This window comes from Neomonachus schauinslandi, chromosome 6, assembly GCF_002201575.2.
Source record: "Neomonachus schauinslandi chromosome 6, ASM220157v2, whole genome shotgun sequence".
NCBI lineage: Eukaryota > Metazoa > Chordata > Mammalia > Carnivora > Phocidae > Neomonachus > Neomonachus schauinslandi.
Window position 1 is genome coordinate 8338198 of NC_058408.1, and position 26956 is coordinate 8365153.

General features: G+C 45.4%; 1 protein-coding gene across 1 annotated transcript in view; it reads left to right on the forward strand.

The window, feature by feature from the left end:
* The window catches only part of PBX1 (PBX homeobox 1), a 279117-nt gene that overhangs the window by 249797 nt on the left and 2364 nt on the right, over positions 1 to 26956 (forward strand). The window contains 2 exon segments of the mRNA XM_021698415.1: positions 831 to 943; positions 2321 to 2410. Of these exon segments, the coding sequence (XP_021554090.1) occupies positions 831 to 943; positions 2321 to 2410 (203 nt within the window).

Genomic DNA, 26956 nt, shown 5'->3' on the forward strand with positions numbered 1-26956 from the left:
CTCTGGGAGGGAAAAGCAGATGGTTGACTGCTCTTCTTGAGGCCCACTTTTATTATTATCGTAAGTGTTATTATTAGCATTTCATATTTCATGCATGCTTCAGAATTCCGGGCCCATTATTCTGTTTCATGTTCCTCCATAATAGCAGGTGGCAAGGGAAGACGTCACCATTCTCACATTCTTCTTGCAGTCCTTGAGCCTCTCTTGGGCTGCTTGCCACCCAGCAAGGAGCTTAACCTTCTTTCTAGAAATCAGGAATGTCAATGGACTCCCCATCCCGGGGCCAGCCCTAATGTGTGGCATTGCCTTCATGCACTCCCCACCCTCCCTCACCAGGGCTGCTTCCCATGTGAGGGCAGATGGGTTGGCAATAGCATATTTGGAAACCAGCCGAATAGCTCGTGTGCTCCATCATGGTGACGGAAGTACCATTGACTAGCCCATATTCTTCAGCTTGTGGTCCCCTGGCAACCCCTAGAATTTTGGGGGCATGAAAGAGAGGTCCTGGAGACCATTTCCAATTCAAATAGACTAAGTTGAGAAGAATAAATGCGAATAAATACTCCCTTTCTCAGCTTGAAGTCGTTAAGGGGACACAGTCCTATTGGCAACTTGCAGTAAGATGTGGCTTCACATAACATGAGCGATATGCACCCTTTATTGCTTGCTCTGTTCTTCATGCTACTAACCAGACTCTGTTGATGTTATTTTTATTTTAGTATTTATTTGGGGGGGGTTGCTTTGCATGTCATTCTTCCTCTTGGCTGTTAGTTGCAGGGGTTGAGCCTTTTCCTTTCTGTGATTCAGGTGCCTCACTCTTTCCTTTCCAGGTTCTTCCAGTTCTTTTAACATGTCAAACTCTGGAGATTTGTTCATGGGCGTGCAGTCACTCAATGGGGACTCTTACCAAGGGGCCCAGGTTGGAGCCAACGTGCAGTCACAGGTAGGGACCCAGCCAATGTGCCACCAGGTGAATGCATTGGAGTCCAAGAGCCCTCGGTTGTATTGGCACTTGCCAGTCCTGTCCAGAGAGAGAGGAAGAGAGAGCGAGGGAGAGGGTGAGAGAGGGAGAGAGAGAAAGAGAGGAAGAGAGAAAGGGGGAGAGAGAGAGGGAAATGTAGAAACAAAATCTTGCCAACGACAAAACCAAACCAAACCAAAGACAACCATGGTCATGGGGAATCTCGTCCACACTTTGTGAATGCATTTGGCTCTGGCTTGTCAGCCACACTGGGAAAGCAGGAGAGAAGCAAGCACAGGGTGAGGTGGTCAAGGCCCATCGGGCACGTAGAACCAGAGTATTCTTTCTTCGCTGAAGGGAAAGGGAGGAGGAGTTCAGCCCGTTGTCTGACGTTGCAGGTCTCCCTCTTGTTTGTGGGTTTCCCACACTCCATATTTGCCAAATAAGGAGGTAATTGATGAGTAGGCAAATACCTTTGTATCTCCTATTTTCGTTTCAAGCTTTAAAAACACCTGGCCAGGTTGACTAAACTCATCTTCTCAATCATCCTTGAGGGACTTGGGTTTCTGGTCAAGAGTCAGAGCCCATGTTGGGAAGCGAAGTCAGGTCGTGTGGTGTAAACCCTTGGTGCCCATTAGCGAACAGCCTGCCTTTACTACATCTCAGGAAGCCAGCCTACTGTCTCAGCACAGAGCCTGCCGTGAGAGGGTCAAGTCGAATGCTCTGGGTCAGATGGCTAGGGAAGTTCTGAGCCCCATTAGCCCAGTCTCCCACCCTGCATGTGCAACAGGAAGCACCTCACGCCTGGAAGAAACCACCTGGCCAGTGATTCAGGAAACACAGCCTGGGGACAAGTATGAGGAGCCGTGGTCAATCTGGTCGAGCGACCACACAGCTAGCCATCATCTGAGTCCTCACAAGGACAGTGTTAGTCACATACTGCTCTCTCTGGGAGGCGGCTGCCCAAGCCCCCTCCAGACAGAGCCTGGACTTGCATAGGGTGAAGCGATGTAGGGTGATCTCTCCGGGGCGGGGGAGCTCCTTCACTCTGTACCCTCTCACTGCCCCCTGCCCTCCAGCCCCCGCCGTCTCCTGCAGCGCTGTGGGTTAGTTTCAGTGGTGGGCATCCCAGGTGCCTTTGACCGTGTTCCCGTCTCACTGACTGAACTCAGAAAGGAAAATGGATTTGGCAGCTAGAGAGGCCGGCCTCCTCCCAGCGGCCCCCTCCTGGGAAGGATACCTCGGCCAGGACTGTGTCGGTCCGGCACGCCCACGCGGTAGCTTGCGTGATGATGCTCTGCCTCCCTCCCCCTGCATCTCCCTGACTAATCTCCTCTCTGTTGTTGTTCATCTGTTTAGGTGGATACCCTTCGCCATGTTATCAGCCAGACAGGAGGATACAGTGACGGACTCGCAGCCAGTCAGATGTACAGTCCGCAGGGCATCAGTGTAAGAAAACAAGGCTCCCCCACCCCCTTTGTTTTTATTCTCTCATAACCAATTATTTCAAAGCCGTAGGGCTTGGAATGCCACTTAGTAGGACTTTTCTTAGCTTTACCGTCCCCTAGTTTCTCGTTTCCGTATCGGCCACGCCATCGGCGGCGTTCTCCCCACAAGCAAGTGACGACGGGCAGGCTGCACGCGGGCAGCTGGCGTCGAGGGCTGTCACACCCAATCAGTGTCCACCCGGCACCTGCGGCCACTCGTGTGCAGCTGAGAGGCGCCTGCTGAACAGGTGACACAACAGCGGTCGGAAATGTCACCACGAGCCGGGGCCCGGGGACCCCGGGCAGGAAAACTGGTAGCCCAGATCCACTGCATCCAGGTCTGTGGTCCGAAAAAGCACCTTTCTCCAGTCTGGCTAAGGACGGAAACCAGAAAGAAATTAACGCCAAGGCTGGGGACGTGGAAGGGACGGGGAGGGGCGCCGGGACCCTCTCCTCATTCTTGGGCGCGCTGGCGGCTTCTGACTAGCATGAAAATTCATAGCGACAAGCTGTGTCGCACAGAGTGAAATCGATCAGACAGACACAAGGAGAACCGAATGTAGATTTGGGACAGCAATCCAACTTGATTTCTCAGATCAATCGTCCGCTATCTCAGCAGCGGTGACAGCAAGCGAGGGCAAGAGGCAGCCTGGAAAAGGAGGCTGTTCTTTACATCAGGGGTCATTTCCTGGGCTTTTAGAGGTTGCAGGAGGCTCCAGTAGAACCATTGGCTCAGAACTATAGAAGAAAACTGCGGTTGATTGATGGTGATGATTTTGTTGTGGTTGTTTGTTTCTGGTGTTATGATTCAAATGAATTGGGGATGGGATGAAGGAAAGGCAGGCATGACGTGTTAATGTCATCCTAGTCTATACTAATTGAGGTAGAGTGTGTGCAGTGGGGGAGGTGAGGGCTCCTTCGACCCTGCGTTGGTCAAATCAGACACGACTCAGGCGAGACTGGAAGGAATCAACAGAATACCAACAGGTTCATCACGAGGACTGGTTGCAAGAATTAGGAATTCTTAGCCCATAAATGAGAAGCTGTGGGTGGTATATAGTAGTTTTAGACATGCTATTTGTGAGAAAGATTGGATTCGTCATGAGTGATCTAAGCGGGGCAAGGATAGGAGCACTAAGTAGAAGATTCAGAGAAACACCTCTCACTTCGACCTTTGATGAGCCTTTCTCCCAGTCAGAGTCGTCCAGAGAAGGGATTGGCTGCCTCTGGAAGTCAAGAATTCCGTGTCATCAGAGCATTCAAACATGGCGTACTCAGTCAGGATGTCAGAGAAGAGTCAAGTACCAGGTCCTAAGTGTCTTGGTGACTTTTTAAGGCCCCGGCCAATTAGGAGCGCTTTATTTTCTACCTTCTTTAGTCAGAATCCCCTCTGAATTTGTATGATATTTATCAAGTCCTTGTCTGGCAGGAGAGGGAGGAGGTCAAAGCTAACCCTGTTGAATGTACTCTGGGCAATCCTGTCACTTTTCCAGAAAGGATTTTCCAGAGCAGAAGCATTCTTCTCTTCTTGTGCTTATGCTAATTATAATTACCATGTTAATGGCTGGCTTGCTGGAAGCCTGCTTAGAAAAACACAAGATACTGTGGTGGAGAAGTATGTTCTCAAAAATGGACCCCAGACGAATGAGGTTGCTCTGTGCTTGTCGGGGGAGGGGGGGGTGCGGTGGGCAGTTTACGCACATATGCATTTATGTGTTTTCTGAGTCATTTTGAGATACATCTTCTATCTCAAACGATTTTTCCAGAAAAAGCTTTGCTCTGTATAAGTGGAAGACAAGAGGAAAGTACCAGAGTGTGGGGAGGAGAATATGAGCTGCAGAAAGTCTATGCGAGTAGGCAGGAAATGGGCTCACAGTTCTGCTCTGTGGCATCCTCGCTTCCTAATTGGATAGTGCAGAAGAGGGTGGCGCTCAGACTCTGCGGGGGTCAACACTGACCCCTCTGACGCTATCAGGTGGGCTGGGAATCATTTCTGAAAGATTGTAGCCAGACATGTGCAGACAATTATGTCTGATTACATAAGCTCACCACAGAAACTGGGCTTGAAAATGCCACTCTCAAGAATCTCTCACTGTGTGTTTATTTCTTTTCTGCTGGGAACTCTGTTTATTTTATTTCTGGGTCTTTAATAAGCAGGGTAAATGATTCGAAGGCTGATCGTGATATGATATGTTCCTTGGGTGTCCATTTTAAATTTTTAAATTGTGCCACCTGCAGGAGATGAAGCTTTTCAGAGCGAGCTGTGTTTTTAGACAGTGGTGTTCAACGCGGACGTGTGTGTATGTGCGGAGCCGGGCTCTGGCTTCCAGGAGAAGAAAGAGAGGGGGAAGGAGGGAGATGACAAGAGACAAGGGCAGGAATGAAGGGTTCGAGCCAAGAAATAAAAATAAACAATTCATAAACCCAAGGCAGCAATGGAATTCCCAGCTGGACTCTGGATTGTGTTTCACTCGGTGGAGGACATTTTCTGGGCAGCCTTTATCTGCTCCCCTGGCTGGGTTTTCATAGCACCCATATCTTATCCAACCAGTGTCTATTTTAAATCCCATGAAGTTCAGACCACTTCCTCGCCTTTCACTGAGCCCACGTGGTGAAGGCGTGGAAGGTCGGGAGGAGCTGGGAGACTCCGGGCCTGGTCGGTCCCGTGTGTCTGAGGGCAGGCATTGTACCTCTCTTCCGTAAAACGGGGCCAGTAATTCCCACGCTTTATTACTACCCCAGGGGCTGCTTTAGGAAAAATGAGAAAATAAGTAGGAAAGGGCTTGGCAAAGCAGAAATGGTTCTACATGAATGCAGGATGAAATGTTATAAGCGATAACTTTCTAATTTGACCTTTTTTTCTCCCCTTGTGTAAGCAGTTTTCACAGTAGGCAGTTCCTAGTGAGGATTGGTTAGGACATGGTTGTCACTTTTTTCTCTTCTGATGGAAAGGTACGCTTTGGACAAGGATGTAGAGTTGTGCAAGTCTTAAACACCCCCTTCGTTAGCGGCGGCAAGCATGAAATTACACATCCGTAAGTCCTTTGTGCTCTCAGATGACAATGGGCAGAGTACTTCGCAGGTTAGAGTGGCTCTGAGTAATGGAGGGAGGTTATTGCACTTCCCTGTCAATCAGACAGGCTTAGATCACTCAGCTCTCACGTTCATTCTCCTCTTTCGTTTCTCACTACCACTGTCCTAGTTCTAGAATAGTTCATCGGCTTGGCCATTGTGATCATTTTCTCATTACTGTTACTGACTTCAGTGTCTCCTTTCTCCTGCACACACCCTCTGAATTCGGCCATTCCTTGCCCAGAAATCACCAGCACCTGTCTGTTGCCTACCTAAGCAAGATCAGACCCCAAGTCTGACACTCAGAGTCCCCCGCACCCTGGTCCTGATCTGCCTGCCCTTCTACCTCACCCCCCTGACATCCAGGCAAAATGTCGGTGCTGGGCAACATGGTCAGTTCATCTGTACCTGGTTGCGCACATCCCCCTTACATTTGCACCTGGCTGCCATCTACGTAAATGTCCTTCATTCCTGTGCCACCTTCCCCATGCCTCCCCACTCTCAAAATCATACTTTCGCTCCAACAGCCAGTTCCTCCTGGCTGCCCAGGTTATCCTCCTAAGCCCTTCTTCCCTGCTTTTCTCCGCTTTATCACACATTCTCTTGTATTACAGATACGTGAACAGACAGACTTAATCGGTCTTCGTGTCCTCCACTCCCATATATTTCCTAAATATTTCCTAAATGCCTGCATTAGTTGCTCAGAACATGTTGACTGATGAATACATCAGGTAGGAGAAGACAAGTTGCCACTGAATTTAGAAAGTGTATTTATTTAGTAACCAATAGCCACATCTTACGTAGTAGTAAAGTATCTGGAGATGATTTTTATTTTAAATGCTTTACTAACCCGCAAATACATCGTATTTCTGATTCAAAAAGTTTCTTGTCTTCCTTTTTATAAAAGATTTTATTTATGTATTTATGACAGAGAGAGAGAGAGTTGGGGGGGGGAGGGAGAGAGATAATACCGTAGAGACTCCCCGCTGAGCACAAAAAAGCCTGACATGGGGCTCCATCCCATGACCCCAAGATCATGATCTGAGCCAAAACCAAGAATGGGACGCTCACCTGACTGAGTCACCCAGGTGCCCCAAGTCTTCCTTTTTATAAGAAGTTTCTAAACTTTTTGGCCAGTGCAGATTCTCTGAGAATCCAATTCAAATCAGCATCAGATACATAAAGCTCTATAGTGGTGATCTTGCCAAGAGGATGATCCCTTTGAATTCTGCAGAACGTCTCTTGTCCTAAAAGAAGCCCTGTGTCAACACCTGTTTGTGGGATACCGTCCATGTAGCCATATAACATTGTCTCCACCAGATGTGGGACTGGAACCTCCACGGACAAACTTGTGGGAGGTAGAGGCAACTAGAAACTGGGAAACTTAAATCCTTCCTGTGCCTTTTCTTTCGATAAAGTCTGTCAACACTGTATTTTTGCTTCATCTGTGAAATTTACCAGAGAAGCAAGCTGTAAATTCCCTTTCAGCTGGATAGTTCTAGAGTGGATATCTAGAGTTCTAGATCTAGATCTAGAGATCTACAAGTACAATCTTTGGTTCTCACTGTCAACTCCAAGGACACCAGACTCAAGCATAGACTGCGCTCCCTAGAGAACTCTTTTGAGAGACTTAGCCTCTGGCCTTCCTTCTAGCCTACACCATTGCTTCCCCTCCCACTGTATCTTGAGGTCCTAAATGGGCAGGAGGAAGAGCTTTCCTTACACCAACCTTTCCCGTTGAATTCTCAGAGATAGGTGGTAGCAGAAAGCATTATTCTTCAGGGGCAAAGCACTTTATTTTTAATTCTTTTCTTTTCTTTTTTTTTTTAAGATTTTATTTATTTGACAGAGAGAGACACAGCGAACGAGGGAACACAAGCAGAGGGAGTGGGAGAGAGAGAAGCAGGCTTCCCGCCGAGCAGGGAGCCCGATGCGGGGCTCAATCCCAGGACCCTGGGATCATGACCTGAGCTGAAGGCAGACGCTTAACGACTGAGCCACCCAGGCGCCCCTATTTTTAATTATTTTCAAATGTGAGTTGAGGGAGTGCGTTCACTCCAGCCAATCTTAAACATAAATAGAAACCCCTGTAAGATGTTTCTTATTCAAGAGTTTTAGTGAAGATGGAAATAAAGTGTTAGTGTTCTCTCTGAAAAGGCAGAGTGCCATTAACGTCAGTTTATGACAGAGGCATCTCGTCTGTGTTGCTCTGTGATAATTATAGGAGCGGAAAAATAGAGATGAAACTTTTAGCTTTGTAAACCGTAGCATACGTAGTTTTGTTTTGGTTTGCTTTTCCCTGTGTTAAGCAAAGGGGGGGAAACGGACATTTATTAAGAAAATAACCTGTAAATCATTAGGACAAAAATAGCATCCTGTTGAGATGAACACATTGCAGGTGCTTGGATATCAGAAGGGTTACTTGGTAATACTTGGCCACGTGCCATCATTTTAATTTTTTCTTAACTACTTCTGAGAGACCTCCTTCCACTTAAAGTATATATTAATAAGATGTTGCCACATGTGGAATCGTAGGACTGGGAAGTTAGAGTGATAATTAATATTCATATGCAAATCTTTAAAAACTCATTTTAATTATATGAAGTTTTAATTCTTCCGTTAGTGGAATTCGAAATTTGAAGGTATGAAAATATATCCAGATATGCTCCCCAGTTAGCTTCCTTCAGGTGCCTCCCAATGCCGCAGCTGGGGACTTGTGAACAGCCCTCTGTAGGGGTAGAGGGAGTGATGAGAATTGACAGGTCTGAACATGGTGAACTAATATCTGGAGGGTTTGAAGGAGGCAGCAATGGTGTAGATGGACTCCTGCCTTCAGAAGCTTCCAACCTGGCTTGCCTTTATGGCAGAGTCAAAAGAAAATGGAGGAAGCCCCTTTAGCTCCTTACTTGATGAGGCTTTTAAAACTTAATACCATACCAACTCAGCATTTGAGAACTGAAAAACATTTTGAGCCCACAATAGTTGGAGAAGCAAAAAAAATCTCAATATTGTAATTTCATATGTAATCCATTGTTTCTCCCCAGCAGTCAGGTGAAAGCCCTTCAAGGTGCAGAAAACAAATGAGGCCACATCGTCCAATGGCATCTTGATACACTCATGTATTCATCCATCCACCCGTCCATCCATCCATTCAATAAATAAGCCATCCATAGTATTTTTGACCTTGGGGAAGAAGGCAACGTCCTCTTATATCTAGGTCAGGTTGGGGAAAGCCTGGACCTGAGATGATGTAAAATCCTGATGCCAGTCATGATTTTACAGCACATGTTTTAGTTTTCAATCTCATTCGGTGCTTTGCGATCAGGTTTCCTGTTCTTGAAGACTCGAACAGGGGAGCCAATCAACTCTGAAGTTTAGGAGGGAATCTGGAAGTGAGTTACACAGCAGAAGAGAGGAATTCAAGACCAACCAGCAGTAGTTGGAGAAATCTACCTTCCTCCCCCCACAAAAAGCTATACCGTGGGCTTACAAGAATACATATCCCTTTGTGGAGACTTCTTATCCCTTTGTAGAAGTAGTCACAAAGAATTTGGTTGATCTTAAACCTAGTGATGTGATCACTCCAGATGTGATCACATTCACAGTGCGTGTACATACGCATATTCCGTTTCTGCTTTTTGCCCGTGTGACTGTGGACAAATCACTTTCCCTTAATAGGACTCCATTTCCTGCTGGCCTTGTCCAGGATCATATTCTGCTTATGAAACATGGTGTTTTCCCATTTCTAGGAAACAACAGGGAGGGTAATAATTCAAAGCTATAAATTAAAGAGAAATTTGTGTTCTTAAAAAGAGTCCCATCTGTGAGATGACAATTGTACATCGTGCTGTTTTCACTGGTATTGGTACTTTATAGCACCCTGCCCAGTTGGGCCCAGATTTGGCCCTGCAGCCATGCTCTCCTTGGGCGAGGATCTGGTCAGATGTTCCAGACTCAAGTCGGTGCCGCCTTCTGCTCTATAAAGAAAAATTTCACAACCTGCAAAGGGCAGTTTGTTTTTGTAGTTGCTCCTGAAAGTGGTACGGCCCCTCTAGACCTCAGTAAATATTAAGCTAATGAAATCGGCTGAATTTAATTGTGGGAAACGTTGGCATCGATTTCTGCTGATGGCTTCTTGCCTTCTGGGAAGGAGTTCCATGTTCTTAGCTTGTTTTCAGATAACATGTTAGATCTCTGTCTTAGAAAATCCAGTTGTTATTTTTAAATTTGGTACTTTTTAAAAAACAATCTCTACTTACCTCTGGCTCTATTTGAGTTTGGGGAAATTCTTTTCCATATCTCTAAATGCAAAATGTTTCTTTTCTTTTTTTTTTTTTAAAGATTTTATTTATTTATTTGAGAGAGAGAATGAGAGACAGCACGAGAGGGAAGAGGGTCAGAGGGAGAAGCAGACCCCCCGCCGAGCAGGGAGCCCGATGCGGGACTCGATCCCGGGACTCCAGGATCATGACCTGAGCCGAAGGCAGTCGCTTAACCAACTGAGCCACCCAGGCGCCCATGCAAAATGTTTCTATTCTCCAGTTTGATGGAGAAATAAGGCAGAAGGTGGGACCGATCTGAGTCTGGAACAGCTGACTAGATAAGTAAATAAATGAGTAGATGCTTTATTACACAGATGTTTATTGATGACCTTCTAATATCTATCATGGGCCACATGGATGTCAATAAGACATGGTTTGGGCACTCAGTAGAGTCACAGAATGCTAGAAAACCTGGGAGTTAGCTCATTCCGTCCCTGCTTCTCTGAAACAGAAGGTCTATACCACCCAATATAGCCAAAATAATACTATTTTAAAGAATTTTGGGAATGGCCATTGTGAGAGGAATTTACATATATAATCCTATTCCTATCAACTAAAAATATGAGTGGCCTAGAAACACGGATTGACATTTGCCATTCTTTTAGAGATTTTACAAGTAACTGTGCCAAAAACTAGTCTTTCCTTGTAGAGGCATGCTGTCCAAAAGAACTTTTTACAGTGATGGAAATGTTCCATTTTAGTGCTGGCCAATAAGTTAACCATTAGCCCCACATGGCTGTTGAGCACTTGAAATGTGACTAGTGTGACTGAAAAACCAAATTTGTAATTGTATCTAATTTGAATTAATTGAAATTTTAAGAGCCGCACATGGCGAGTCGCTGCCATGTTGTACAATGCCGTTCTAGATTCCCCGCCAAGCCACATAGGGGCCACCAAACGTGGGACGATCATATTGACACTGTGACCACGCTGTGAAAACAGAGCAAACTTCCTAACACAGACCACAGAGAAACATGCTTTCTGCCTAAATCAGCCTTTCCTAAAGTAAATAGAACTCTTTATTAAAAATTAACCGTGTACAAGAAGTTAACTGAGATTATAATCATATGCTTTAAATCATGAAAGAATATGGGGGAAGGTTTAAGATATAAATATATAAATGCCACATTTATTGTGGTTCTGTTTGCAGTAATTGTCAACTCTGTCAGCCGTCCATTCATCTAACCTAATAATTTTCAAGCCGAAGCCAGACATGTCTTTGACCTCATCTTGCACCCTTTCTTTACATCTAAAAACCGTTTGGAGCTTATAGGAGGTCCCATCTCCGTTTCAGATTTCCCAGGTGCCCAGGGCCTTTGCTGGTGGCCACTGCTTAGCTGTTCCCTCCCCCCTGACCTGCTAGCCTGTTCAGAGCGTGGCCGCAGATCAGCCACATCAGCAACACCGGGGAGCTTGTGAGCAGTGCAAACTCTCAAGCCCCACCAAGACTGTTAAATCAGATACTGTGCTTTAAGCAGATCCCCCGGTGATTTCTAAGCACATTCGGTTTGAGAAGCTTCGCTCTGGCAAGAAGCACATTTGAACGCTGCTTAGGGCTTACCTAAGAGAAGGAATTACGTTGTGTCGTTTTGGTTTGTTTTTGCAAGAAGGATACTATCTCTAAAAAATTTTTTCCAACATTTTATTTTAAAGTTTTTCCAACATACAGAAGAGTTGGGAGAATTTCACAGTGAAACCACTATGCCTACCTCCTACGTTCTGGCATCCATGTTTCATCCTACGTCTACCCATATCTATGTCCTTCTATCCATTGCCGAGCCAGCTTACCTTTCAGATGCATTCCAAAGCAAATTGTAAAAGTAAATTGATAGCAGTACAGTTTTGCCTGACTAAACAGACTGGCATGGGTGTCATTGACCAGTGTTCGGTATTTGTTTACAGTTTTCTTTCTCTTCCAAAGTAAAATTTCATGCAATTAAGCATACAGATGGTTGAGTGTACATTCTCTTGAGTTTTGACCAATGTAATGCACTTGTGAAAAGTTTACTATCCTTCACCTTCTTGTGTCTACCCCTTTCTCATAGTTTACAAACACAAAAACAAAGGAAAAAGAAGGACAGAGCACAAAGTTGTCCACAAAGTAATCTGTCCTTTTCTAGGCAGTCAGATGTCCCCCCTCACCCTCCCCGCCCCCCCTGCCACTCACCCCCTCACTCGATCTGAGAGCCAAAAAAGTCCATTGCATATCGAATCAGATGCTTTATTCTACACTTACCTTCGGTTCTGACTTGATATAACTGCTTTTAAAGGGACTTATGTTCCCTTTGCCATAATAAGGACTTTTGAAATACATAAAAATAGACACTAATGATATTGGAAAATTATAGTGGATTTCCTCACTTCGAAGATACTACATCTCCCCCTCTTCCATCTTCTGTCTTTTTCTCCCTTTTCTTCTCTAGTCCCCTTTAGTTTAGAGTCCAGTTCTGAAGCTTCTCCCCCAAATTATATAAACCTATTATTTTTCAAAGCCACACACCGGTCCAAAATTGTACTTTGTTCCTCCTTAGAAAAGTGATCTGTCGTGGGAGTGTGCAGCCCCATCTTCGGCCAACCCCGAGACTAAGGGGATAATCGAAGAGGGTGAGGTTCTAAGGAGAGAAGCACCAGGCCCCTCTCCTGCCAGAGCTGGGATTCGTAGAGAGACCCAGTGTCACTACCGAATCCTCTGTGCCCTTTTCGAGAGGTAAGAGAGCAAAGGCACATCCAACTCGATGTGTAAAGTTCTGAGGCAAACCTGAGCTTCTGCCAATACCCACTCTAAGAACACTAACTTGTAACATTTAGTGTGTATCCTAATACAGTCCAGTGTGTTTTTTAATCTTTTTTTTTAAAAGATTTTATTTATTTATTTGACAGAGAGAGACATAGCGAGAGCAGGAACACAAGCAGGGGGAGTGGGAGAGGGAGAAGCAGGCTTCCCGCGGAGCAGGGAGCCCGATGCGGGGCTCGATCCCAGGACGCTGGGATCATGACCTGAGCCGAAGGCAGACGCTTAACGACTGAGCCACCCAGGCGCCCAGTTTTTGGTTTTTTTTTTAATCTTTTTTGTAAGATTTATTTATTTGAGAGAGAGAAAGAGAGGCGTGAGCAGGAGGAGGGACAGAGGGAGAGAGAGAATCTCTAGCAGACTCCCTGCTGAGTGCAGAGCCCGATGTGGGGCTTGATCTCACAGCTACGAGATCATGACCTGAGCCAAAATCAAGAGTCGGACGCTTAACCGGGACTGAGCCACCCAGGCTCCCCTAGTCCAGTGTTTTTGTTAACACTCTCTTCTCCGTTTTATGGTTGAGAAAACAGAGACTCAGAAATTAAGTCGTTTACTCAAGATCAAATAGCCAGAAAGGGATAGAGCCAGGATGTGGACCCAGCCAAGTCTGACTCCAAAGCTTCTGTTCTTTCCCTTTGTCCAGAGGGAGCCTTGAACCTCTATTTCTTACGTTAAGTAAAGGGACTTGGTAAGAACCTTACACCAAGAGAATCTGTTATGTTTCGTGATAATAAATATTTTAGAGCCTGGCTGATAGGGAAAAGAACTGTGAGAACTCACTTATGACTATTACATTATGTATCCTTTTGGGGTGGCATATAGAATGCTTAAGACCAGTGGGTTCTCTTCTTAAAATTAAATCTAAAAATTATATGGAAAGCCCTTCCCTGGATACAGCATACACTACATCACTGTTGGGTCCTGTTTGGTTAACTACCTTATCCAAGGACCCAGTGATCATATGAGAGAGAGCAGAAATTTTAGATCCGGTGTCTCCTCGTGGAGAAATTTGGTGGTTCATTAAGATACACAGTAAGACTGTCTGAGGAATCTATGTGTGAAGTCAAGAGAAATCCTTTTTTTTTTTAATTTGGGGACAGAAAAATGGAAGAAGAGGAAAATTTTGCTTATTAACTTAATAGCTTACCCATGTTAAATAATGGTTTTAGGGGGAAGGTTAGCATTGAAGAAACCAGGGTTTCAACCACAGAAGTCACAGTTTCTCCCAGACCAACAGAAGGGACCACCTCGCTTTGCTGGGTAGGACTTCTACTGAGACAGTCCCTCCTCTTTGTTGACACTGAACACTTGGCATTTTTAATCCATTAAAAGACTAAATGTAATGGGACACCTGGGTGACTCAGTAGGTTAAGCGATCTACTCTTGGTTTCGGCTCAGGTTGTGATCTCACCATCGTGAGGCTCTTCGCTCAACATGGAGTCTACGTCAGATTCTCTCTCCTTCTCCCTCCAGCCCACGCACTCTCTCTCTCTCAAATAAATAAATAAAATCTTTTAAAAAATAAATAAAAGACTAAATGTGACAAAATTCAAGGATAATATAATATGAATAAAATTTTAAAAATTAAATATAAAAAAAGAGTGACACATATTAAATATAAAAGAGCGAGGAAATGGGTCAACTGTAGTTCCATGATAAACATTTAGATAAAAAGAGCTGGGAAAGAAGAGAATTGGAATCAGGAAGAAAGAGTATACTAATGAACTACGAGGGAGCAGACAGGAGGATGAGGAAATTGCGTGTTAAGCGGCAAAGTGAAGGTTAAAAGCAATCAGGACACACAATTACTAAAGAGAACACTAAAAACATAAAATAAGCTAGGGTGAGTGGTTAAAATAAGTAACATCAGCTAAGAACATACTTACAAAGATTATAAAACAGATCAAGTAGTAATAAAATAAGGAAGTGGTATAAAGCAGTAAATTAAAGAACAATTAAAACACAGTAAGGATAGAAAATTAACAGGCTAAAATGACATTTAATAATTGTATTAATAACTAACACTGACTTCTCATGTGCTAGGCACTTTATTTGCATTATCTTATTTAAATCAAGTTTATTAAAACAATCAGGACATTTTTAAAAATGTCCCCCCCCCCAAAAAAAAAAAATTCAGTGGGGGGTAAAACACCAGACATCAGGACAGTAACAGCAACAATAAAATTAAAGGTGAGCAAAACAGACCTGCAAGTATGCATTGGCATTCCTTGTCTATTGTGATGATTTTTGCTATTGAAGATCACCAAGTACCTAGCCTGGTGCTTCACATCTAGAACATGGGTTCTGGAAGCTTCTGGTGCTATAAATGTCGGTTCTCTCCACAACTTGTCCTACTGAGCTTGGTCTTTCCTAGAGGCAATTCCTGGTGATTAAAATTAAAATTCTCAAGCAATAGAATCCATAGTCCAGAATCTATGGCAGTGGGCAAGCATCTCATAATCCCACTCCATTTATAAGATGTAGCACAGGATTATCTTCTCCTAGAAGTACTTCCTAGTCCCTGCAGACTGCACCTACATAGTACTTAGCACGCTGGGTTGGAATAGGAGTCCTTTGCTGGTTGTTTTCTTTACCTTCTTTCTAGGCCCCCTGGTTTCTAAACAGAAGGGCCCCTAGTTTTGTATCCCAACCTTCAGTTCAGGCCTGGTACATAGTAGGTGCTTAATGTCTGCTTTTTGCACTAAGCCTTCTTGAATCTGTAGTCAAGAGCTTTCTCTTTTCTTTGCTTTCCTTTTATTTTTTGCTTATTTATTTTTAAACCAGCAAGCAGACCTGGCTGGATTTTCTGCCTGCCTGGAACCCCTGCAAACATAAGCATTTTTGTGTTTCTGTTGTCCAGAAAGGCTCTCCCATAAAACAATGGATTTTTTTTCTTCTTTTTCTTTCCATTTATCACAACCTGGTACGCGTCCTTTACCTCCAACTTCTCTATCTTCACCAACTCACGCCCTAAGTCTTTTATGGGTAGATATTAAATGACCAGAGATCTCTGCCCTTCCTTGTCTTTCCCATACTCTTTTCTGCAGAAGATGTCGTCTCTGTGACCTTGAGCTTGATCCAGAGTTCATTCACTCACTCATTCACTCGTTCAATCAGCAGACATTTTCTTGGAATCTGTTATTACCCAGTTACTGCATTGGGCATTAGGGCAGGGAAAATAAAAAGGAGATTCTCAAGCAACTCTGCATCTCATCTGAGTTGATTGTGTGTTTTGCCTTCTTTGACCTTATTTTTTTGCGGTAGGGGAAAAACAACTGATTAACATTCTTTGCAGGTAATTATATTTTGAAGAGAGTTTTGAAATCATTTGCTTTCTCTTCCCTAGGCGAGAGTCCCAGTTGCCTCCGTCTAAGAAAGACCTCAGACTTGTATTTGACCATTGATTGCCTTGGTTTGTTTTCCAGTGAGCCCTGGAGGTTGGCCAAGGCCTTTCAAACACACAAGACAAAGACCTAAATCAGATGTGGACTTTCCCGCATACACTTTGTCTAATTTCTACATTTACTTCTTATTTTCTGATTACAAATTAATATTTAATGTAGAAAATGTGGAGAATGCAGGGAAATCAAACAGAAGGAAGTTACTGATAACTTTTTGCTTTCCAGCCTTCTAGCATTCTGTGTGTAAGTGTGTTTTGTGTGGGCGTAGAAGAGCTATGATCATATCGAACATACCATTTTGTCACCTACTTATTTTACTAAAAATATATTATGAATATTTTCCATATCATTAAACATCTTCTCAAACATAACTTTAATAACTGCACAGAAGCGTGGTATAGGGAAAGTCCATAATTTACTTAATCAACCTCTGCGGTGCAATGCTTAAGCTGTTTCTTGTTTTTGGAGTTTTTTGGTTTTTTTTTTTTTACTATCATTAAAACCACCGTGGTAAACATAGTACAGAAAACTCAGTGTATATTTTCTGTTGTTTCCTTGAACAAATTCCTAGAAATGGAATTGCCAGATCAAAGGATGTGAATTAGACTAAGGCTTTTGCGATGTGGGGCAGACGAATCTTCTGGAAACTTGTATGAACACAGGGTTGCCACCAGCAGTTCATAATCATTCCCACTTCCTCACTCTCAGGAATAGTGTCTTAGTAGTTTTTAAATCTTTGTCAATTATCAAACTATAAAATGGCCTCTTGTTTTTAATTTAATTTAATTTGTATCTTTTTGATTACTAGTGAGATTGAACATTTTTCATATGTTTGCCAGCCTTCTATACGTATTCTTGAAATGTTCATCTTTTCTGTTTATTTTTTAAGAACTTTTATACAGTAAGGTTATTATTCCATCTTGCACTTTGCCAACATGTAGACAATGCAGAGAAAACTCTTATTTCTCATTGGAAGGGGTTCCTGTGGGAAAAGGTCTCATTCTGTCTGTTTCTGTAGAAAATTCTTCAGCATGAAAGGTGGATTTTTTTATCCTAGGAAAACCAAAGGCAGATATATAATACTGGTGTTGATCTTTAAAAAGAAAATTAACCCTGCAATCTGAATTCACTTAACATTTTCTGTATTTCTAGTCTATGAAAAAACTCAGGGCTAGAAAACAGAACGTAAGAGTTTTCTTGGAAAACGTTAGAGATACATTAATCAATCAAAAATGTCCTTGACAATTTACCCTGTGCCGGAATTTAGGAGTTGCCAAGTACGTCCTTGACTAGTTTGTAGCCAGGATGAAGAAAGCAGGCGACGTACATGAACAAGCTTTCTTAGGACCGTAGGTCTAGAAAATGGTCTTCTGAGTGACGTGATGTTTTCTGGTAGTTTGGCTGCTGTATCAGCCTCCTGGTATCTTCTTCGGCCACCTGTGAGGGAGCACATTCTTCTGGGCTGCAGAATTTTGACACCTTGTGGGCACCGCCCCCCTCTGCCCTTCTCGCTCCATAGCAGAACATGAACAGAAAAGCCAGGTCAGACTCCCGAACCCACAGCACCAATGGAAGATCCCCCACTGCAGAGGTTTCTGGGACAATGTGAAAGGAAAACAAATGAAAGTTTTAAAAAACCAACCCACTCTGACGCCTGGTTAAGAATCCCAGAATAAGATAAGCCATTCCCCAGCCTCCACAAAAGATCTCTGGGACGGTGGCACCTGAATTCTGAATTCTCAAGTCCATGGATAGTTTTCAAGCTCTTACTCTCATTTTGTCATTAAATGGAATTCTCAAAACAACAATATCCTCCCCTAAATAAATTAGTGCCCCATTCTAGCATATTCCCCCTCGGCAGTCTCCATCTACATTCCCCCCGCAACTTCCCACCACATCCCCCCCGCCCCCCCTTCTGTTAGCTGTAATGACCCTGCAAACACTAAATGGCATTTGAGTGCATTAAGCAGCAAACTCTCTGGTGACATAGCAATTATGACTCTGAAATAGATTTGGTGCGTCACGGAAGATAAGGGTTTTGAAAGTTTCTGTTGTGATTATAGCCTGTAACTCCCACAAATAATAGGCTTCAAAATAAGAGGCTGCCAGTGGAGTCTTTGTGGCTTTGTCGCAGTGATGGCACGTAAATTGCTATTAATGTCCTAAGTGTACTTGAATATGCCAGTCTTTGGGATGTAGAGTTGGCTCAGTGTCTCTCTTTACGCGGCATGTCATTGTTGGTCTGATAATCTGGGGTAATTGCTGTCTCTTGGATGGTCAGAAAAGTGTAAGGGGCTTTAGCTTCCTGTTTGATGGTAAATAGCCTCAAGGTCTCCACCACACATTTCATCTGTGTGTGTGTGTGTGTGTGTGTTCTGTGTATAGCTACCGTTCATCGTTAAGGTGTATATACAATCTCTGTGTGTGCCCTGAGTAAATAATAGCCTTTCAAAAAAGCCAAAGCAAAATCAGAGGTTATAAAAATAAAATGAAGAATTTGGGGCTGTGTAGAATCAGCCAATCAGATAATTTATACTGAGAGTTAAAAAAAAAAAAATACCCTTTGCTTGAATTATCCAGATTTAGCCATATGCGTAAATACATTTTTCTGTTGTCTTATACATCTACTCTTTCCAAGTTTACGCAACAGCTGTGTGTCTGTGCATGTGTGTGCATGTTGGTCTACGCATTCTTTAGGTGCTGTATTTTCTAAATGCATATGAGTTCTATGTAAATATGATAAAGTCTGGAAATTTTGCCTGTTTATGAACACTGTGTATGGATGTGTGTAAGTGTGTATGTGTTTTGGTTTATGCAGGTCTGAGTGTAGAGGATGTTTATTCAGATATAAATACTTTTCTGCACTAAGGCACTATTATTTAGCTAAATCAGGCTGAGCTTACTTTTCTTTGACTCTGCAAAGTTAAATAAAACAAATTTTAAGTTTTAACTTCCTGATGCACATTTCACCTAAGGACTCCATAAATCTGTGGGACATGGAAACATTATGTGTAACTGTCCAACTTGTACTCTTAACAGAAATAAGAAAACAACCCAGCCATAAGCCTAGAAATGCACACTACTTCATATCCTGTGCAAGCCATGAAAGGTTCTACCAAACCGTCCTGTGTATCTGAAGAGCCTTACATGGCAGTATTCATTCTGGGTCTTAATCACAGATGAATTGGAAAGGATGACGCTAAGAAGGTGCCAGAGTAGATCTTGATCTCAGAGTTGACCTACGTGTGTACTTCCGTTGTGTGGTGTTGGGCACAGGCAGGGTGACAGCGTGCCCTGACGATATGGCCCTTGATGGTCTTGTGGTTGGGTGTTGACTGTCACCCATTGGACAGCAGCTTGAGTGCATGCCAGATGAGGTTGGAGACAGTGACTGGTCAGAGAGAGTTCATATTCATACCAAGTGGATGAATACCCAATTCACTGTATAGATCTTAGAGCAGGACTCTGCATTTCCAGTTACGATAACTTAGTATCAACTAGCAAGATGGCACCATGCATGGTGGTGTCTCAGAAGTATAGCCCCAGGGGAGTTCGTCTTGTTCGAAACCAAGTTTGGTGAGGTGAATTGAGGCTTAGGAGTGGGAGATACTAGAATCCCCTAAAAGACTTTTCTGAGGCCGGTCCTGTGGTTCATAGGTTCTATCATCTTCCTAAACAGCACAAAGATTCCCTGAAGGTGAACTGCAACCATGAGTCCCCTGCCTTCAGCCCTGAGCCGTGCTCTGCATGTGGTGCCCACATGGTCACACAGCCTGACCTTTCAAAACTTGAAATGTCCAAAAGCAGTGGCATACAGCAGGGACTGAGTCTGGCAAATTCTGGTTCCTGAGTCCCAGTTTCCTCACCTGAGAAGTAGGACTAGGAGCTCCCACTGGGTTTATATACCATTATATACTTATCGACCAAAGTCAGAGACTTACTAGCACAGTCCCTGCCCAGTGGTGCAGTTAGGATGGGCACCGGCCACCAGATGGCCATGTCCTCCTGGGCCAGGGCACCAGGGGAGGCTTTCGAAGCATTCATCTCTCTATGCGTTCAGCTCAAGTACTTCACTGAGTGGCCCTCTATGACATGTGAGCCTTGTCCTCTGCTGGTCTGTGGCTGAATGATTTATCATCTCATTGAGAGTCCAAATGAAAGCCCTTCATGTGGCCTGAAGCCTTGGCACCATTGAGCCCTGCCACCCTCCGACCCCATCTTGCTGCCCTGGCTACTCTTCTCCTCCTTCCTTCCATTGCTTCTGGCCTTCTTGGAGCTCCTTGGAGCCTTTAGAAAGGATTCGCCTTCTGCCCAGGGGGCTCCTTACCCCACTGTTTACTTGTCTATTTTCGGGTCACCTCTAGGCTGACTTTCCAGAAGCCCAACCACAGTGAGGTCCCCATCGTACTCTCCTAGCCCTTACTACCATCTAGAATCTACATTTGTCCTATTGATGATTTATCAAATGTCTTGTTTCCCACAAGGCAGGAAGCTCCAGGAGAGAGCAGACGTCAGATCAAAAAAAAAAAGGTGTCTTATCTATCACAAGGTAGACACTGGATACTTATTTGTGGAATTCCGAATTAAATGATGACAATGAGTAAGACCTGGTGCTCACATAGATATTTATTTTTTATTTTTATTTTTTATTTTTTCAAAGATTTTATTTATTTATTTGAGAGAGAGAATGAGAGAGACAGAGAGCACATGAGAGGGGGAAGGGTCAGAGGGAGAAGCAGGCTCCCTGCCGAGCAGGGAGCCCGATGCGGGACTCGATCCTGGGACTCCAGGATCATGACCTGAGCCGAAGGCAGTTGCTTAACCAACTGAGCCACCCAGGCGCCCTCACATAGATATTTAAATAAATAAATAAATAAATAAATAAATAAGTAAACAAATAAATGCATGCTGTACCTGGTTAAATGTCAGCGTGAAGTGTCACAAAGTCTGGGGTCCCAGCATGTAGGGAAGTGGGTGATGGTGTGTCTTGAAGAAGGAAGGAGGTGACTCTCAGGCCGGGCCGTGGACAATGACGTGGATTTCTGGAGACCAGAGGAGAGGGACAGGCAAAGGCACAGAGCCTCTCGCTGGACTTGCTATAGGGTAAGACGGAATCTCACTCGGGCAGTGGGAAATCTATTATTTCTTGGCAGCAGCTTGCCCTGCTGAAGCCTTGGCTGGCCAGGGTATCCGTCCTCTACCAGGAGTGACTGCTTCACTGCCGGTTTTTCTTCACATACAGACCTTCGGAGCAAAATCTCAGTGCTCAGGGGGCTGTGGCGGAGCCAGGCTAGGAAGGGATGTGGTGGTGGGACTTGGCTGTAAGGTCACCAGGGACTGACCTATGGCAGGTGGCAATCAGGGAGGACACCCACAACAGTCAGGGGACCCTGGAAGCGGGGATTCTGGAGCCAGCAGCCCGGGACAGACTGAAGGGAAACGTGGCAGGTAGCAGTGGGCGAGCTGAGGTTCCAGAGCAGGATTCACACCGCAAGAGCACGTCACTCTCGCAGTGTCAGCGGACCTGTAAGAAAGCAGCAAATGACGCAGAAGCAGGCGTGGACTCGGGAGAGGTAGGCTTGGCGCAGCCAAGATGCCCCTGTACGAAGATACGGGAGCAAAAGGTCAGAGCGGGACACGCAGCAACATTGATTCTGAGTTGCCTATGGTACCAGAGGAAGCCAGAATAAAATATTTTAGGGGTTGAGTGTAGACGTCAATCCCAAATAGAGTTGCGCGCATCTAGCCAATGAAAACACTGCACGTGACCGACTTACACTAGTGTGAAAGTTCCTCGTTGTTTATCTAAAGTTCGGGGGGTGTCCTAGGTTTTATCTGGCAACCCCAATCCCAGATGGCAAGGTAGAAGCTGCATCTGCATGTGGGTGTCAGCCTCGGAGAGGGGCAAGATGGGGCCAGTCCCCACAGGCCACGCAGGGACGGCGTCTGCTGCATGCATGTCTGTGATTCCACTGAGGAGGCGACCGGGAGGCCGTTCCGGATGCAGGGGCTGATGATATCTTCCTCCTCCCCGTGGCCCAGGGAGAACGCTCCTTATTGAGATGGTGTGCGGAGCCGCGGAGCTGTGACAGGCAGGATGCAGTGTTTTTCAACTGTTTTTGTAAAGGAACAGAACAGTGTAAATATTCATCATCCTTCCTTACTTGGGATAAGCTCTGAAGTACCAGATCTCCTTGATGCCCGCTTAGAAAGTTCACTTCCTAGCCGTAGAAGTTACCCTGAACCTTGGCACTGCCTCTCTTCAGGGCTTGGTATTTTCTAGGTGTACACGGCTCTTCACACATAGACTGAACTTGTGGAGGTCATGGGTCTGAAACCGTGGATCTCTCCAGACCCACAATGGAGCACGACTGTTGTACTGTCACTGAATATTTATTTACTTCTTTGTATGTCCCCCCAAGAGATATTTATTAAAATCTGTGCTGCCTCAGGCGCTGTGGTAGGCACTTTGGAAACAAAGATAAGTCCCCCAGCCCTGCTGTCATGGTCTGGCAGGTGAGCCAGGCACATAAAGGAACAAATGCAATATGGCAGCACGGATGCATACAGAGAACACGGAAGGGGGGTGGGGGGGCGGGAGCAGGGGTGGGGGGGAGGAAGAGACATTGTCAGGGGGCAGATAGGGGCACCAGGATAATACTTCACCTCAGTCTTGAAAACCAGCCAAGGTGTGAGTGGCACAAAATTGGATGAGTGGAGTCTTCAAGGAGAAAGAAGCAGGCAGGAAATGACTGCTCTGTTAGAGGAATTTCTTAGTAGCCTGATGTGGCTCAAGTATTAAACATGAGCATTGGGTTGGGGAGTGAGCAAGATCAAGGACATTGTGGGCCTGACGAGAACATTGAACCTTATCTTGAGGCGGGTGCAAAGCCGTTGAAGGTGAAAGAGGGAGATCAGAATAACATTTTGGAAGGATGGTTCTGGTGGCAGCTAGAGACGGGGCTGGAGGTTGTCGGCCTGGGCATGCGCCTGCTTACCACTGTGAAGCCTCCCAGGGGGATTTTGAATTTTTTGTCCTGAGGGGACTTTCCAACAGCATCGTTTTGCCCCTGAGCATCTTTTGGTAAACACTCGCTGTATAATGTTGAAAGTATGTGCATATCAGGAAAACCTAGTTCTTCCATCTTCCTGGAAAAGTGGTGGATCTAGGATGTGACCGCACTGGGTGAGTTGATGGCTCCCCTGATCAGTACTGGGTGTGTGTGTGTGTGTGTGCGTGCGTGTGTGTGTGTGTGTCTGTGTGCGCGCGCGCCTAGAGAGGGAGAGTGGGTGCATGCATGTTTCTTTGTGCTTCTTCCTGGCCGGCCCCACCAAGGCCTGGAGCACCTACGCGTCCTCACCCATGCTAAGGCAGCTCTGGTGATGGCATCTAGCCCGTATGCAGATCTAGCTCCCCTTGGTGCTGACATCAGCCAGTTTGTGGCACCTCAGTGCATTTCTGGGTTGCAAATGAGAGTTTCTTAGTGCCAGGCTCGCTTGGGCTGTCACATCAGGTGATGAATTCTCTGCATCAACTTTGTGCTGCTAAGGGAAGCTCAGAGGGAGAGCAGGAAGGAGCGGGGGATGGGACCGGCGGCTCTCAGCCCAGCGGCCGCCACACCACTGCGTCCTCCGCGGCGAGGGAGAGGAGGGTGGCTCCTGTTCGCGCTCAGGAAGGTGGCCGAGGACAGAGAAGTCAGGGCTTCAGGTGCAGTTCCTGGTTCTCGTGTTTGGTCAGGAGAAGCCATGTGGCTGCCCCCATCCACCAGTGCTCCATCCCTGGCATCACAGGGGGCTTGCCGTGCCTCCTCCACCAGGAAGCCGTGCCTTGCCCATTAGAGGTGGTCCCAGCAATGTTGAGTGTACATCAATTAGGTGCCAAATTCGTTCGGGTAGGATGTACATAGTCGTTTTCGTTCTGAGATACTTTGTTCCCAGATACCTTTCTTGGATTTGTATTGGGAAGTCCAGGTTTTCTTATCTGGGAAACCAGCTGCATGTTATCCTAATTTTATATTCTGTTAGCCGCCTCCTCCCTGACGTCCCAGGAAGAGCCTGCCGCCGGCTTAGGCTTCCTCTGGTACAATTAAATGTGAGATCAGGTCTCGCTTCCAGCATCTGCAGGCCACAGAATTACCTGTAGGACTAGGTGCACATGTAAACGCTCTTCCATTAGGGATGTTTGTGGAGATAATAGGGACACATGTGGTTTTGCAGAATTCACCTTCCCACCCCTATAAGGCCTCCTGGGCGTTTCCAGTGTCAGCATCTTGGAGTGAGCATGTCTGTTGTAACGGGGACTTTGCATCGGAGAGTGAAGGCAGAAGTTGGGGTGCGGAAGAAAAATAAAAACGAGTCTTATTTGCCACACCTACGCGTTGCTAATGAGACCATCCCGTACGCTCCCTGCTCCCACCTGAGAGATAAATAAACACACAAAGGCGGAGTTTCCCACTTAATATGCACCCGCAGTCAGGAAGAGGGAAGGAATAGCTCCCCAGGGTTAAGGCCAGTAAGCGAGGTCAGCTGTTTCCCAAGACGCAGCATCCTCCCAACGGCTTATGTTAAAGCTGGCACCGTAGAGCTGAAGTGGCCAGAGTGATGTACGGGAAACCCGGTTCCGTGGGGCGTGCTCGCAGTTTCCAATCATGAGGTGTGAGCAGCAAGGAAGGGGCAGCAGACCCTGGCCAGGGTCTAAAGCACCTCCAGAGAAAGGGATCCTTCAGCTGGTGCCAGTGTTGGGCATGCGTGTTCCAGAAAGGGCTGATTGTCCTCTGACTTGAAATCCGGAGGCCACAGTGTCCTGAATGTGGCAAGAAGCAGGGGCTCGTTGCTGGGGTATCCTGGGGGGAGGATGAGCAGCCCTCTCAGTGTTCCTGGCTCTGGGGGGGCAGGCAGGGGTTATGGGAGTATGGGATTTCAGTGTTAACAAGGGGTGGGGTGGGGTCCTGGGCACGCTGGGACGGTTGGTCACCCAATCTGTTGGCGGGGGTGGGTAGAATGGGACTGGAAAAAAAGGCAGCCAAAGAGATTGATTTGGGGTTTTTTTTTTTTTTATTTTATTATGTTATGTTAGTCACCATACATTATTTGTTTTTAGTAGAAGTTCTTCTGTATTCTCCTTCACCAGGCCAACTAGCGTAATTAAAATGCCAGTTTTGATATTGGCTTGAACTAATTCCTGTCTCTGCCATCTGTGAGTTCCCTGTACCCTCTGGCATCGTGTGCACTGGTCTGAGAAGACAAAACTTTCTCAGATGTCTCCTGTTTGAGTTATTTCATCTCAGACACGAATCAAAAGGAGTCTCCCGGAAACTTCTGGTCCGTGTAGAATGCCTTGCTGGGTCCCTCCTAATGAGACGCCACAGGGCTCATTTTCTTGACTAATGGCTTTATTTTGGGGCACCACTTATTGTTATTTTAATGAAATTGGAGCATGGCTAAATAATGGTAATAGTGGTGCCTTACGAGCAAGGTCGGGAGACTCCTCTGTGGCGCGTCCCATGCCTCGGACGCCGACCGCCTCCCTGATCTTCCGCATCTCCTTGTCTCCCACCGGGTCAATCCTAAGATACGTGAGTTTTTTCCTCTTGTACCAGCACTTTACTCTCCGCATCATGACACTCAAGGAATCTCTGTCAGGTTTTCCTAAAACCCTGTACCACTCAACAAACAAACACATACACATACACCCACATAGCTGGCTAGTTACTTACTGACTCACCTGTGTCTCCGGTCAACACACACATATGAAGAAGGACGATTGGGACAGACAGGTATCAGAATGCTAACAGCTGTTGTTAGTCTTTGAGTGGTAGGATTATGGGTGTTGTACATTGTGTGTTTCATGCTTTTTCTCTTGTCCAAATATTACATCGCATATAGAATTGCAAATATTCTATTAAAAAATATTGTATGAGCTTATCTTTTGTAATCAGAAAAGATAAGCGACATGACGGGATTTTCTTTGGGGTAAAATAAATATAATGGCTCTTCCCCATCTGCCTAAAATGGCACCAGAATACATGTTCTTGGTTGGGAAGGGAGACTAAGCTCCTGTCACCCCTGTGATCAGCCTGCATTAGGACACGGAATTAATTCTGTTCTTGATTCTGATCATACTACAGAGTCATGGCCCCAGAAAGATAGCAAAGAAAGAATTCCCATTTCCCCCTCATTGGTCCCCTTCTGATCCCTCACCAACAGCAGGAGAAATGTGCTGGGCAGGGAGAGGGGGCAGAAGGAGCTACCTGACTACCTCAGGAGATGGAGCATTGGAGTTTTGAGCAATTATTCACGGGTCCCCGATTGAGGTGGAATGCCCTTGGCATTGCCCAGGATGACCCTTTGTGCTCTTGGTATCCAGACCTGCTCTTTAGTGAGGTATGGGGGAAAAAATCTATCCTCATGCAGAGGTAACTGGTTAAGAGCTGCTATGAATTCAGCGCCTGGCTTTCCTGGGGAAATTAGAGCATCATTTGGGTGAGCCAGTGGGGGAAAAAAAAGCCAAGTGGATGAGAAGGGCAGAGAAAAAGGAGCCCAGATTCAGAGGTTCAGAAGCCTGTGTGTCTCAGTCATAAGCCAGAAGTCTGCTTTTCTCTCTCGCACTTGTTCATGAAACATGAACACAGGTTTGCCAGCACTTAGGTGTCAAGCATGCTCCTCAGTACCATGGATTATGCTAGAGTACAAGCTGTGGTCCCTCCAAGATGGCAATAATAGTACCTGCCGTCTGCACCCCAAGTGTTTCAGGGAATAAAATGAGTGGAGAGTACAGTAGAAAATAATTTACCAGGAATGCCTAAGACCTGCTCTGTTCAACATGAACACTTTCAGAGGTGAGGTCTATTAACTTCAAAGGAACACAGCAATTACGGGAAAAAAGGCATTTCAGCACACTTCTGTTTCGATGCTTTCAAATA